Here is a 12,338-nt window from a genome sequence, read left to right as displayed (position 1 = left end):
AGAGAAAAAGTATGAAACACTTTTCCTAATTTGCACACTGTACAATGGGCTCGTGTTTTACACCTTAACTTCAATATCTTCAAGCTCCAATTTCAATATGATCTTTTGTACCTGGAACAGTACTTTCCCAACAGAGATGTCAATGAAAATATTCTTTCTATTTCATTTTCTAATAGCTTCCTAGGAAGTGGGTGCATTATCAGTCTCAGAGAGTCAGCTAAGTGCTCATCCATCTATGCAACATTTTCTGAGCATCTACTATGTGCTGGGCACTATTCTGGGTGCCAAGGTCCCTGTTGTGAAGCCTACATTCTAGAGAGAGGCAGGCATTAAACAGTAAGACAATGAGGAACGTAAAACAGTGGCGTGAGAAGAGTGACTGAGGTATGGCGGGCCCCGTTCACTGCAGATAAGGTGGTATATGGAAGATCTCCCTAAGGAGGTGACACACGCAGGGAATGCCACAAAGAAAGCAACACCTCCTCAAATAGAAATGGCAGAAAGAAACTGGCCATGTAAGAAGTGGGGAGCAGAATATGCCACCAGAAGGAACAGTATGAGCAAAGACCCAAAGGTAAAAGCGAGTTTGGAGGGACAGGAAGACCAAGGCGGCTTGCAGCTGTGTGTCCCAGGGGAGAAAGGCAGGGGAGACGGGTGGGAAAGGCAGGCTCTGTGAGCCACATACAGAGACGTCACGGAGTTTTAGTGAGGGGACAATGTGGTCTGTTTCCACTTTGAAAAGATGGCTCCGGCTGCAGAGAGACAGGGAGAAGGCCCTGCAGGTGTCCGGGTGAGAGACGGCAGGGCTTGGTCAGTTCACACACGCCTTCTCTGGAGGGGTCCCTGCTGCTGAATCTCACAGGCAGGAAAGAAAGCTCACTGAAAAACTTTCCCTATCCCTTCAACAAAAGCTAATGTCTATGAAGTTAGATTTGTTTTCCCTTGATAATCTACTTCTGAGGCTTTAATTGCTTTTCACTGAGGCCAGAATACAATCTCAAAAAATAATACAAATTAGTATCTATAATTTGATAGACACAAAGTGTTTCTGGTTCCACTAAAACATTATGTGGCCTTAAAATTCATAACATATAAACATATTCACAAACATACACAGTAATATAAAATATATACACATACATGTATATGTATGTATCTTAACCTCACAAAGGGAGATTTCCTTGTTCTCAGATATTAAAGTTTTATTTTAAAAGATAATTATAAGTTAGTCCAATGTATTAACTATTGGCTTCATTAACTTAGAGGGAGCCTACTATGAAGTCGTTATGTGAATTCGTACATTCTCCCATTTTCCTTCAAAAGAAAAAACACAGCATAACAAGGATAAGAAAATGGAATCCTTCCCAAAACATTATTTTTAAGTGATGGCATTCAACAAGTAGGAAGAAAACAACCTACCTCTGCCTCAATTTCCGCTTGCCTCTTCTCCAAGAGCTTGGCCACAGCCATCGCCCTGTGCTTGCCTGACCGTTTGCAGCTCACAGCCCATTCGCACAACAGTGTCACCACCGCTTCGTCATTGGGGGCGACCTAGTGACCAAGAGAAAGGGGTACCAGCCAGATCAAATGAAACAGTCACCCAGTCAGAGTCAGGAAAAGCAAGCAATGCAATTGTCTAAAGCTTGGAAGCTTTTTTGTTACATTTTATTAGTCATTTTACAAAGCATTTCCAAATCTTAGTTGTAATTGAAATATAGAGTAAAACTTTAGTCATAGGGAAGGAAATTATTTACTTAGAACAGGTGAATCTGTGACATTTCGAAGAGAATTAGAATTTCATAAGCCTTCACGTGCACAGGATCATAACCTAGCCCTATCAATCCTCCAGAATGTAATTTCAAAAGTCAACAGAAAGGGAAACAGACCAACACATGTCAAGAACAGCTGCTACAAAGCCCTGGCACTTCACACTACTGTTGACCCCTCAGGCCCTCACTCACAGCCACGTTATCAAATCGCCTAGTCCAATGAGAAACTTAGAGAAACAGAGTGTGGGGGTGGGTGGGCTGCCAATCAAAGACCCACTGCAACAGAAACAACACACGTGAAAAATGGCTGCAAAAAAAAAATGAAAATAAAATGAAAGTTAAAAGCAGACACAGTCAACAAATGGCAGCAGCCTGGGTCTATGAAGGGCTCAGCACCACCGCCAGGACGTGAGCAGTAGTTGTCGTGGCCCCTCAGCAGGTCCCACCCACTGAGGATGAGAGGGGAGAGGATGAGATAAGTCAGCAGTGGGATCATCCTTTCATGCAATCTGGCCTTTCCTCTTAGAGGATTCCTGCCAACCAATGGAATATCAACTGCAAGTTTTTAATATTTGCCCCACTGTATAAACACTATACCAAAACAAATAGTGTCAGCACTTATACGCTGTATGAAATGTTCTTAATGTTTTAAAACCCATAAGCTCAGAGGGAGGTTAAGAATAATATGGGAAATGGAAAAGTCAAAGAACTTAAATCTATGACCCATCGACATGAACCAAGGTTGGGGGGGAACACTGGTGGGAGAGGCATACAGGGCAGAGGGGAATCAAGGGGAGAAAAAAATGGAACAGTTGTAATAGCATAATCAATAAAATATATTTTAAAAAATAAAATCCACAAGCTTAATTAAGATTATGATAGTTGTGAGCACATTTCCTGGAAGAATATACAGAGTCTGGCAAAAGTAGGTTGATGGCTGTTCATATGGAAAATATATAATAGAAGAATGCATAATAATGCAAGAATAAACTGTTTCATGTACTCAAAACTGTAAACCCACTTTACCAACCCTTGTATACAAGTGTGTATACACACACACACACACACACACACACACACATTTAGTACACTGCAGATTTGTGAACTGTGAGAAGATATCCAAGAATCTCAGGATAAGAATCCCTAATCAGCTTTTAAACACAAGTAAACAATTCAGATCATAAAAATCAGTTTATCCCAAAATTTTTACCCATCCTACTCCCTAAATTTCATTAAAAACATCTTGACTCAAAACAAAACAAAAACAGTTAAGTTATCTGGGACAGATATTTCAAAAGGAGCTCTAGCTCTCTTGATTTAAAGCAAGAGAAATAATCCAATTAAAATATACAAAGATTGAACATAACATTTAAAAAAAGAAAGTGAACTGGGAGGAATGCCTGTCTGGATTCAATCTAACCCAGAGGAAAGAAAAATAATAAAAGCCAGTCTAGTGAAACACCAAATGTTTACATTTAGAATGTTAAAGAGAACAAAAGAAGGTACTGTAAAAATATTGCCACCAATATTTAATAAATGAACCTAGTAAGTAATGTGCAGCATACCCACATGTATACAATGTTTTACTTTCCTCTGCATCGTACACCTCAGGTAAAAGTATGCTACAAAAGGATAAATAGTTGACATACCCAATTTAAGTAATAGGTTCTGTTTGAGCTACAGATGTATAGAAAAGAACATATCAGGAAAAAGACTTCTTTTTAAGACATCCAGCTATGGCCACTGGTTTGGAGTAATATGCCAGAAAACAAGGCCTAGGAAGGAGTTGCTTCAACTTCTAAAAGCACTTAGGAAGTACCGATGAGAATATATGTACTGGAAAACAACAGTTTAAAAGACCTGGTCCCTGTTCTCAAAAAGTTCACCTTACAGCAGGAAAAGCAGAGAAAATTCATCATAAAGCAACGAGAGGTTTGTGATAGGGTGCAGGAGGAAGTCATCGAGTCTCACAGTCTGCACCTTCCATATCCCAAAGGAGGTGAGCGTCTATCTGTCCCAGCTTACAGACATCTGGGAGCTTAACTGGAAGACAGGCCTGCAGTCTACCTGAAGTTACAGTCTCAATGTGTGATTACTCGGAATAAAGTGAATTTAAAAAGTCAGGGGAAAGTGCTACTGAAAGACTGAGTTTTCAAAATTTGATCACAGAAATTTTCCTGTCTTCCTATCAATTGTGCCCATAACAAATTACTCATTTAAATTCTGTTTTCTACAGAAAAGTATTTTCCCATAATGTCTAGATTCCAAGAGTGTGAAGTCCACCCCTTTCTGAATATCGAACAGCCTGCCAAATGATGCCACTCTCTCCTTAGGACACTGGAGTTAGGGGGCAGGAATGGGCAGGGTCTGTGCCGATTTTGGAAGGAACAGGAAGATAGTTCAAAAGAGATTTGATAGCAACATACACTAACTTTTCAGAAGATCATACTGGAAAATCAGGTTATATTACACCAACTGGAAAGCAAGCTATCTCTGCAATATGAGTAATTACATATTTACACACTTGGGTAATAAAGCATGCCATTAGCTCTTTATTATTAAAAAAGTTATAAAATAATTTTTTGTAATTCTAGCATTATTTTTCAGAAGAACATCACATTCAAACCTTTTTCTCCTATTTACTATGAAGTTTTGGTCCACATTTTAAGTGGATTTACCACTAATTATCAAAAATTGGGAGTATTTTGCTTATTTGACTCTCCACACCAGTTCCAGGGTACATCCCATCAGTTTGATCCAAAAAGACACCCATGACTCATGGTCCCCACATACCAATGCCTTGTACCCTTCCCCATTGCTCTGCACCAATCAACTGTTAGAAAATTATCAGAGGGTGACTTCCATTTGTCTGCCAAATTAATGTCTCTCACCAGGACATCATGATTTCAAATATGTAAGCTGAAATGCATTTTCATCCTAAAAAACAAATTTCTAAAAATATTAAGATTCTTTTCCTTTAAACAACCAATAATTGTTTAAGTGAAACTTAATATTATTTTAACACATAATAAATTTAAGGCAAAAGTTTGAGGTATGATAGCAGTTCAAGATATGAACTAAATATAGGACCTGCCTTCAACAAGATGACCCTTGAGTGGAACAGACACACATGTATGTAAATAACTTAGATGAATAGAAAAAGGACATGAAAATGATCTCAGAAACACAACATTCACCAGGAGCACAGAGACAACTGAAGGAATTTATTAGATGTTTCTTTCAGAAGGTAGCATTTAAGAAATATCTTAAAGAATTAAATTTCAAAACAGAGATGAACAAAAGCAAAAACAAAGTATGTGGCAGGTAGAATGACGACCCCCCCTACTCCTGCCCCCCGCCCTGAAATACGTCCTCATCCTAATCCCAGGACCTGTGAATATGTAATCTTAAATGGCAAAAGGGACTCTGCACTGTGATTAAGTTATTGAGATGGGGGTATCCTGGATCATATGGATGGCCCTTAAGTAATCACAGGGTGCTTATAAGGGGAAGGGAGGGGGAGAGTCAGAGAAAGAACTATGACAAAGGAAGCAGCAGTCAGAGCCGAGGAGGGATGTGAAGATGCTCCGTCATTGGCTCTGACCATGGGGTGAGGGAACACAAGCTGAGACCTCAGAAGCTGGAAAATACAAGGAAAGGGTTCCTCCCCAGGAGCCCCTGGAAGGAATGCAGCCTGACTGACAGCTTGATTACAACCCAGTAAAATCACAACCTCCAGAACCAGGAGAAAATGAATTTGTGCTGTTTTAAGCCACTATGTTTCTGATAACTTGTTACAGCAACAACAGGAAATTAATTCTAAGTAGTTTTAAGCAAACGCATCAAAAGTGGAAAACATAGTTTTGGTTCAAAGAATTACAGCAGCAGAGGACTGCTGATTAAATGACAAATACAAGAGGCTACAATACAAAATTAAAAATCTGGAAAAAAGTTTAATGATAACATACTGAAAAGAGTACCATGAAATTGGTAGTAGCCTCACTCATTCATTTACTTACTAATACATTCAATAAGTATGTATCTGTCACCTGCTATTACCAGGCCCTAATCTAGGAATTAGCTATAAATAGATTCCCATGCATCACTTTGTAGAAATAAAAATTGGTACTTCCCTTCTGAATATAATTTCTATTATATAATAAGAGTCTTAAAAGTTCATATTATTTGCTCCAATAATTCAATCTCTGAGAATATAGCCCAAGGAAGTTATCTTAAAGTAAAAAGATATGAGTGCTCCAGGCATCAGTGAAGCGTGCAACCAAACCTCTCTCCACCTGAGCCCCAAGAAATGGTGAAGATTCCTTCTGAAACCTGAAAGGGGCACACAAAGGAGTCAAATCAATAAAAACACGGTGACCTTACAGGGAGAAAATGGTCCAAGCTGATGGTTCATGGACCCAAGCATGTGTCTCCAGCAGTGGAAGTACGAAAAATGTTGCGGGAGTTGTTTTGTTTCTATTTCTATTTTTCTGCACACAAATGGTGATATTTCATTATCTAATTAAAGACATATAAATAAGAAAGGTAGATAAGAGAGGCTTGCAAGTAAATAGAGAAAAGGGGAGGTCAAAGATGCACGATCGGCAATAAATCCCAAATCCTCCCCAAACCGGAAGGGGGAGTTCTCGGCCCTCAGACGAGGTCTGCTCTCTCTCTGACACCATTCTCCTTCTCCCAGGAGCCACACCCCTACTTCTCCCGGGAGTGCTGTTTTTCCTCCTGCCCCAGGTGGTGCAAGGAGGGGTAACCAGTTGTAGCACCCCATCCTCTCAGCTTTAATGCTACATTCTGGATCTGGAGCTCTGACAGGCAGTGGAGACTTTAGGAGATTCTCTGAACACAAGGACGAAGTTATCAGGTACGCGTGAGGTGCAATGTTCTATGCTCAACCTAGTAAAGTGTGGGTGTTAGAGACTAGCCCTGACCAAATGACACTGTTTATATTCTGGTCAAACACCTATTGTGTAGAATAAGCTTTTTAGAGTATTTATTGCTTATTTTAGTCATTGCTAATATCTTAGCACCAATAACTGACCTAAGTAGACACAACAAAAGTTAAAAATGGAAAGTTCTTGATTTTAAATGTAAATCTTCTCATTGACCTAACAAATTTGTAAAATAACATAGTATAGACTAAAATAAAATATAAAATAACATAGTATAGACTAAATCACTTTCCAAGTCACTTAAGAAAGGTAACTTGGCAAATTTGAAGGTGGCAGTAATAGAGATAGTTAATATTTATTGAGTGCTTACTCGATTTACAGAGACTGCAATAAATGTGTTTTAGGAATTATTTTAATCTCCATTTTCTGTGAGCTAATTTTTAGTGTCCCCATTTTGCAGATAAAAATCCCAAGACATAAAGATGCTCAATGATTTGTCCAATATCACTCAACTAATTAATGAAACCCTTACCACAACCTAACCCTGGGGAAATAAACTAGGTAAGCAGAGCAACACACATGTCAAAAGAACCTGGGAAAGAAATTTTGCTCCCCCACCCTCCACCCCCAGGGTACAGTGGCCCTCGGCGTGAGCTCCGAGCTGCCCTGGGCTCTTCTGCCTTCCACCCTTGGTGCTCACAGCCTCTGAGTGTTCCGTCTCCTTGTTCTGTAATACTGATACTGATTTCCAAGTGACATGCATCTCTCAAAACACAGATTCATGGTTATTAGATCTCCAGCTACTGGTTTCAAATGTCCATTAGGAAGGGAAGACCCAACTCTGAGAACTATTACAGAAAGTGCCTCTGGGACAAGGGGGCCAAGAGCCTGAATTCTGGCCTGGGCATAAATGAAAACATGTAGTCATGGCAACAATATTAACAGCTGTAAATTTCCAACCACAGATAGTAGTAGTAGTAATAATCAAAAATATTTATTGAGCAGGCAATACTGGGTGTTTTACTTCTATCATCTCTCACTTCAACAAGAAACTTGGAAGTAGGCATTGCTATTCCCATTTTACAGGTAAGAAAACAGAGGTTTGGAAGGTAAGTAAGGTGGCCAAGGGCACAGAGATCGAAAGTGGGAGAACTAGGAGGCCTAATTCCAAAGCCCACACTTGCTGTTGCCCCCAGTCTCGGGCGAAGCAAGATCACTGGAATCACAAGAACATCTTGGCGATATGGAAGTCTCCCAAGTGGGTCACACAGACCCCGCTCCGACCAGCCACTGCCACCCACGGCTCCAGCCCCGACTCTCACCTCTCGAGGGATCAGTCCAACTTCTAATCTAATTGTCGTACAGAAAACAAAGCCACAGGAGTGAACTGCTGAAGACTCCACTCCTCCTCTAACAGTTCTTAGATTAGATGCTTGACAGTGCCTGACACATGGCAGGTTCAATAGATAGTTTTTAATAAAAGAATATAAAAGCAATGTACTGTACTACATGAAACTGAAGGAAAATACAAGGAGAATGGTTGGGGGGGGGGGCGCGTTCTAATATCGTATCTCCCTTCCCCAACACACAGATACACTTACCTAACATGGAAAACATCTGATATAACTCAAAAGTTGACTAAGTGTAAAACACCAGAAGCATTTCCATTCCTAACTTAATGAATCAAGAATGCAGGCCCCAACACTCTTATTTAGCATCATTCTAAAAGATCAGTCAGTGGGAAGAAAAAGAAACAAATGTTTGAAAGGATAAGGCAACAGTTCACATAAAATAATTATCTAACTCCCCACCAACCCAGACAAGTGGAAAACTTTGTAAGAATAAAAGAATTAAGTACCACAGATAGAACAAAATAAACAAGCAAAATGTCATGGACAATATTAAGCAGAAGAAAATCCTGTTAAGAGTCTTCAGTGTTCACACCTATGCACACAAATGTGCCTGGGAAAATATCCAAAGTATACGGGCCAAAATGAATGGCAGTTACTTCTCACAAAACACAGTGTTCCCCTTCTCAATGCTTTCACACCATCATATGATTGTCAAATAAAGTGAGGCCTAATGTTTGAAAAATGTTAGACGTCTCAAAACTGCTAGGTCACGGACTTGGAGAGTCTGGCCCCACAGCAGGGACTCTGGTAGCCCCCCAGTCTCAGCAGGAGAATAGGGCAGGATTCCAAGTGGCTGGCTACAAGGGAGTCCTTGATATCAAGAGTGTATTTATGTACTGTGTGTATAAGAATCACAAGCAGAAAAAACTTCTATAATGAGAACAATTCAAAAATTCAAAATCAGTAAGGTCCCTTAAAAAACAGAATTGTTCATCTGACCACATAAACTTGGGACAAACCCACAGTGATAAAATACTGAAACTATTAATCCTGTTGCAAATCATCATTATTAAGAGTGCTTTCTACATCTATAGTATAGGTGTTCCAAATGTGAAGAAAGTTTTCATAAGGGGGATTTGTCACATTTTTTTCTTTCCTGGGGGAGGGTGGAACAAACCTAATAAATTAAGCTTAAGTCAATTCTTACTCAACAACCTAATGGTATCTAGAATCTAACCACAGGTCTTGTATTCTTTAACAAACAAAGAAGGGAATACAATTGGCAACTACATCTAAGGCAGATTTCCTTTAAAAATCAGAAGATAATCGGTAAGATCATTTATCATTTTAAATATACAACCTATGTTATAAAACAATACCATAGCCCTGACTGGTGTGGCTCAGTTCGTTGGGCATCATCCCATAAACCAGAAGATCACTGGTTTGATATCCAGTTTGGGCACATGCCTGGGCTATGGGCCAAGTCCCTGGTTGGGGGCGTGAAAGAAGCAACAGGTAATATTTCTCTCCCTCTATTTCTTCCTCTCATCCCTTCTCTCTATAAACAAATGAACAAACAAACAAACAAGCCCATAAAAGGGAACAGGGAAAATCAATGGCTTCTTACTGTAAAATAGCAACAAACTTGACTGGACATCAGATACTGAATAAAGCTCTTTTAAAAATATTTTTAAGATTTTATTTATTTGTTTGTTTGTTTATTAGAGAGAGGATATGGGAGGGAGAAAGAAAGGAAGAGAAACATCGATGTGATAGAGAAACACTGACTGGCTGCCTCTCCTATGCACCCCAACCAGGGACGAACCCGCAACCCAGGCAGGAGCCCTGACCAGAATTGACCAGCAACCTTTTGCCTCGTGGGACAACACCCAGCCCACTGAGCCACACCGGTCAGGGCCCTAAATAAAGCTCTTCAATACCTCTTTAATCTGAGACTAAAAAGACATGTTTATAAATATAATGAGTCGCTTTAGTCGACATTAAACAAAATGGTCATATCAGGATAAAAACATTATTCATATACTAGAGCCAACAAATAATACGGAACGATGAGCAAAGCAGGCCCACTGTGTGAGGCACACTGCGGAGACCTGGGCGGGCTTCACGAGTTGCGTAAGTTAGAAACTGGTCTGAACTGCTACCAGGACATAATGAGCCTGTGGGACATAGTCACAAATAGTATTTCTAACAGTATCACCATATAAAGTAACAAGCTCACAAGATTTATCACTTAAGTATAAATAGCATTCGCTATTCAAAAATATTCATGAATATGAATGTTTTCACGTGTACATTTCCAAAAGATATCTGGAATGGCTGGTTTCTGTGAGGAAAGGGGCAGGTTTTCCTCGTCTCACATCCTCAGAATCAATGTGGAAACAAAACACACACCATGAAAACAAAAAAGATGTCCTTTTTTTCCAAAACAGCAGTTACAAATAGTACAGTTCTGAGAAGATAAGAAAACAAAATTAAAACCATTTTTCTAGCATTTATTATCAACTAATTGTCATTAATGTGCACTGTGCCAAAAAAGAAATTTGCTATCCCTCAGTCAAATCAACGTTCAAATCATACAAATGGAGAAAACAGTTTGAGAAATCTATAACTGTATGATAGCCGAAGTCATACGTGAGATAAAATTATCATCACAAGGTAAATCCCTCTGAAAGTCCTTGAAAAGTGTCATGTCTCTAATCCTGAAAATAATTAAAACATTAGACATAATTTCCAAGTCATCACTGTATGGTCCAATAAACTATACTGCTTGCCTTTAAAAAAAATACAATGCTCACCTAAGATGTTTTCTTTTCATTGCTTTTGGAGAAAGAGGAACGGTGGGGAGAGAGATAAACCTCAGTCAGTGCCTCTCGTAAGCACCTGAACCGGAGATCGAACCCACAACCCTGTGCCCTGACCAGGAACTGAACCCTCCAAGTTCAGTGTACGAGACAATGATCCAACCAACTGAGCCATACCACCCAGGGCTGTATTGCTTGTCTTTTACAAATAATAAAGGAGACAAAGAAATGAGAACAAGGAAAGTAACAATTTCTAAAACATGGTGCCAGGTTCTCCTGACTTGAGGACCAGAGTTGCCCAGCCAAGAACATAACAACTGGCACTTGCTGTCTACCACATGCTTCCCCATGAAGAGGGCTCCAAGGAAGGGCGCTGGGCAAAGGGAATGGCACTGACGGAGGTAAGCTGCTGGAGCGAGGCTCCGCAGCCACTGGGCAGCAAAGCCGGAACTCCAATCCAAGCCTGAGTCGGTCCCAAGTCTGTGCTGTACTGCATAGACCAAGCTGCTCCACCTGAGGATGTGGGCTTTCTTCTACCTCAGATACTGCTTACTGCATTAATACTGTCAAACAAACTTAAAAATTAGAGATTATTCCTTAAGAAAAAAATGTGCCAATATTAATAATATATGGAGACTGTTTAAGGCAATTACAAAGGTTTTACACTCCTTTTTCTAAAATTGCATCTGACACTGGTTTGCTCGGCTATAGTTACCTAAAATTGAATTATTTTAAACAGGGGTTCAAAGAACAGAAGGCCCTGTCTAAGCAAGAGTGCCACTCCGGAACCGTTCAGGGCCCCGACGCCTGTCCTCCCACTAACAAGCTGGGCGGGGGCCGGGACGATGCACTCGTCCTCTCGAAGCCTCAGTTTCCTCACCTATAAAGATGGAGATGAAAGAATTTTTTAAAACATGCATCACACTGGCCAGGGAAAAATTAAATTAGATGATAGAACACACTTAAAACAGGGCCTATGAGGTACTCGGAAGAACAGTCTGAAGAAGACAGACGAACTTGTGTCCGTGGCCAAAAACAAAGCGAGCTCCACCCCAGTCTAGATGAAGGCATCGCTGGCCCTTCCCCGTGACAGCAAAGTTTCAATGTCTGGACACACGATTTTGTCCCCAGTCATGTTACTATAACTGCCTTTTATTTATTTTTACATTTATTTTTAAAAAGAAGAAAATGGTAGCTGTAAAGGATCAGCAGTGCTTCCTATGGATAGCCAGTAGGAAAACAAGTCATTTCCAAAGTGCAGCAGATCCCAGCAGGATCAGGATCGGCATTAACAACGGTTGTAACAGTTTGGCACAGGGCAGCTTGACTGGGTGTCATGCGGGTGTGTTTCCCTTGTTTGCCTGACTTGTGCCTTGTTAGACTCCCTTTAGTGTTGGCTTTGAAAAGTGACTGAAATGGGAAAAAAAAAAGTGACTAAAATGTTTTCCTTACATTATGCAATGTTAAAAAAAAGAGAGAAATGAAATG

At 40.1% G+C, this 12,338-nt stretch overlaps 1 protein-coding gene across 1 annotated transcript in view; it reads right to left on the bottom strand.

The window, feature by feature from the left end:
• Positions 1 to 12,338, bottom strand: part of MED12L (mediator complex subunit 12L) — a 316,418-nt gene that overhangs the window by 216,391 nt on the left and 87,689 nt on the right. The window contains exon 12 of the mRNA XM_045851889.1: positions 1,420 to 1,551. Coding sequence (XP_045707845.1) covers positions 1,420 to 1,551 — 132 coding nt within the window. The remainder of the gene's footprint in view (positions 1 to 1,419; positions 1,552 to 12,338) is intronic.

Source organism: Phyllostomus hastatus, unplaced genomic scaffold (assembly GCF_019186645.2).
Source record: "Phyllostomus hastatus isolate PE091 unplaced genomic scaffold, TTU_PhHast_1.1 phas_contig_86, whole genome shotgun sequence".
NCBI classification, from domain to species: Eukaryota; Metazoa; Chordata; class Mammalia; order Chiroptera; family Phyllostomidae; genus Phyllostomus; species Phyllostomus hastatus.
The sequence above is the reverse complement of the archived record's forward strand: the minus strand, read 5'-3'. Positions and strand labels throughout refer to the sequence as shown.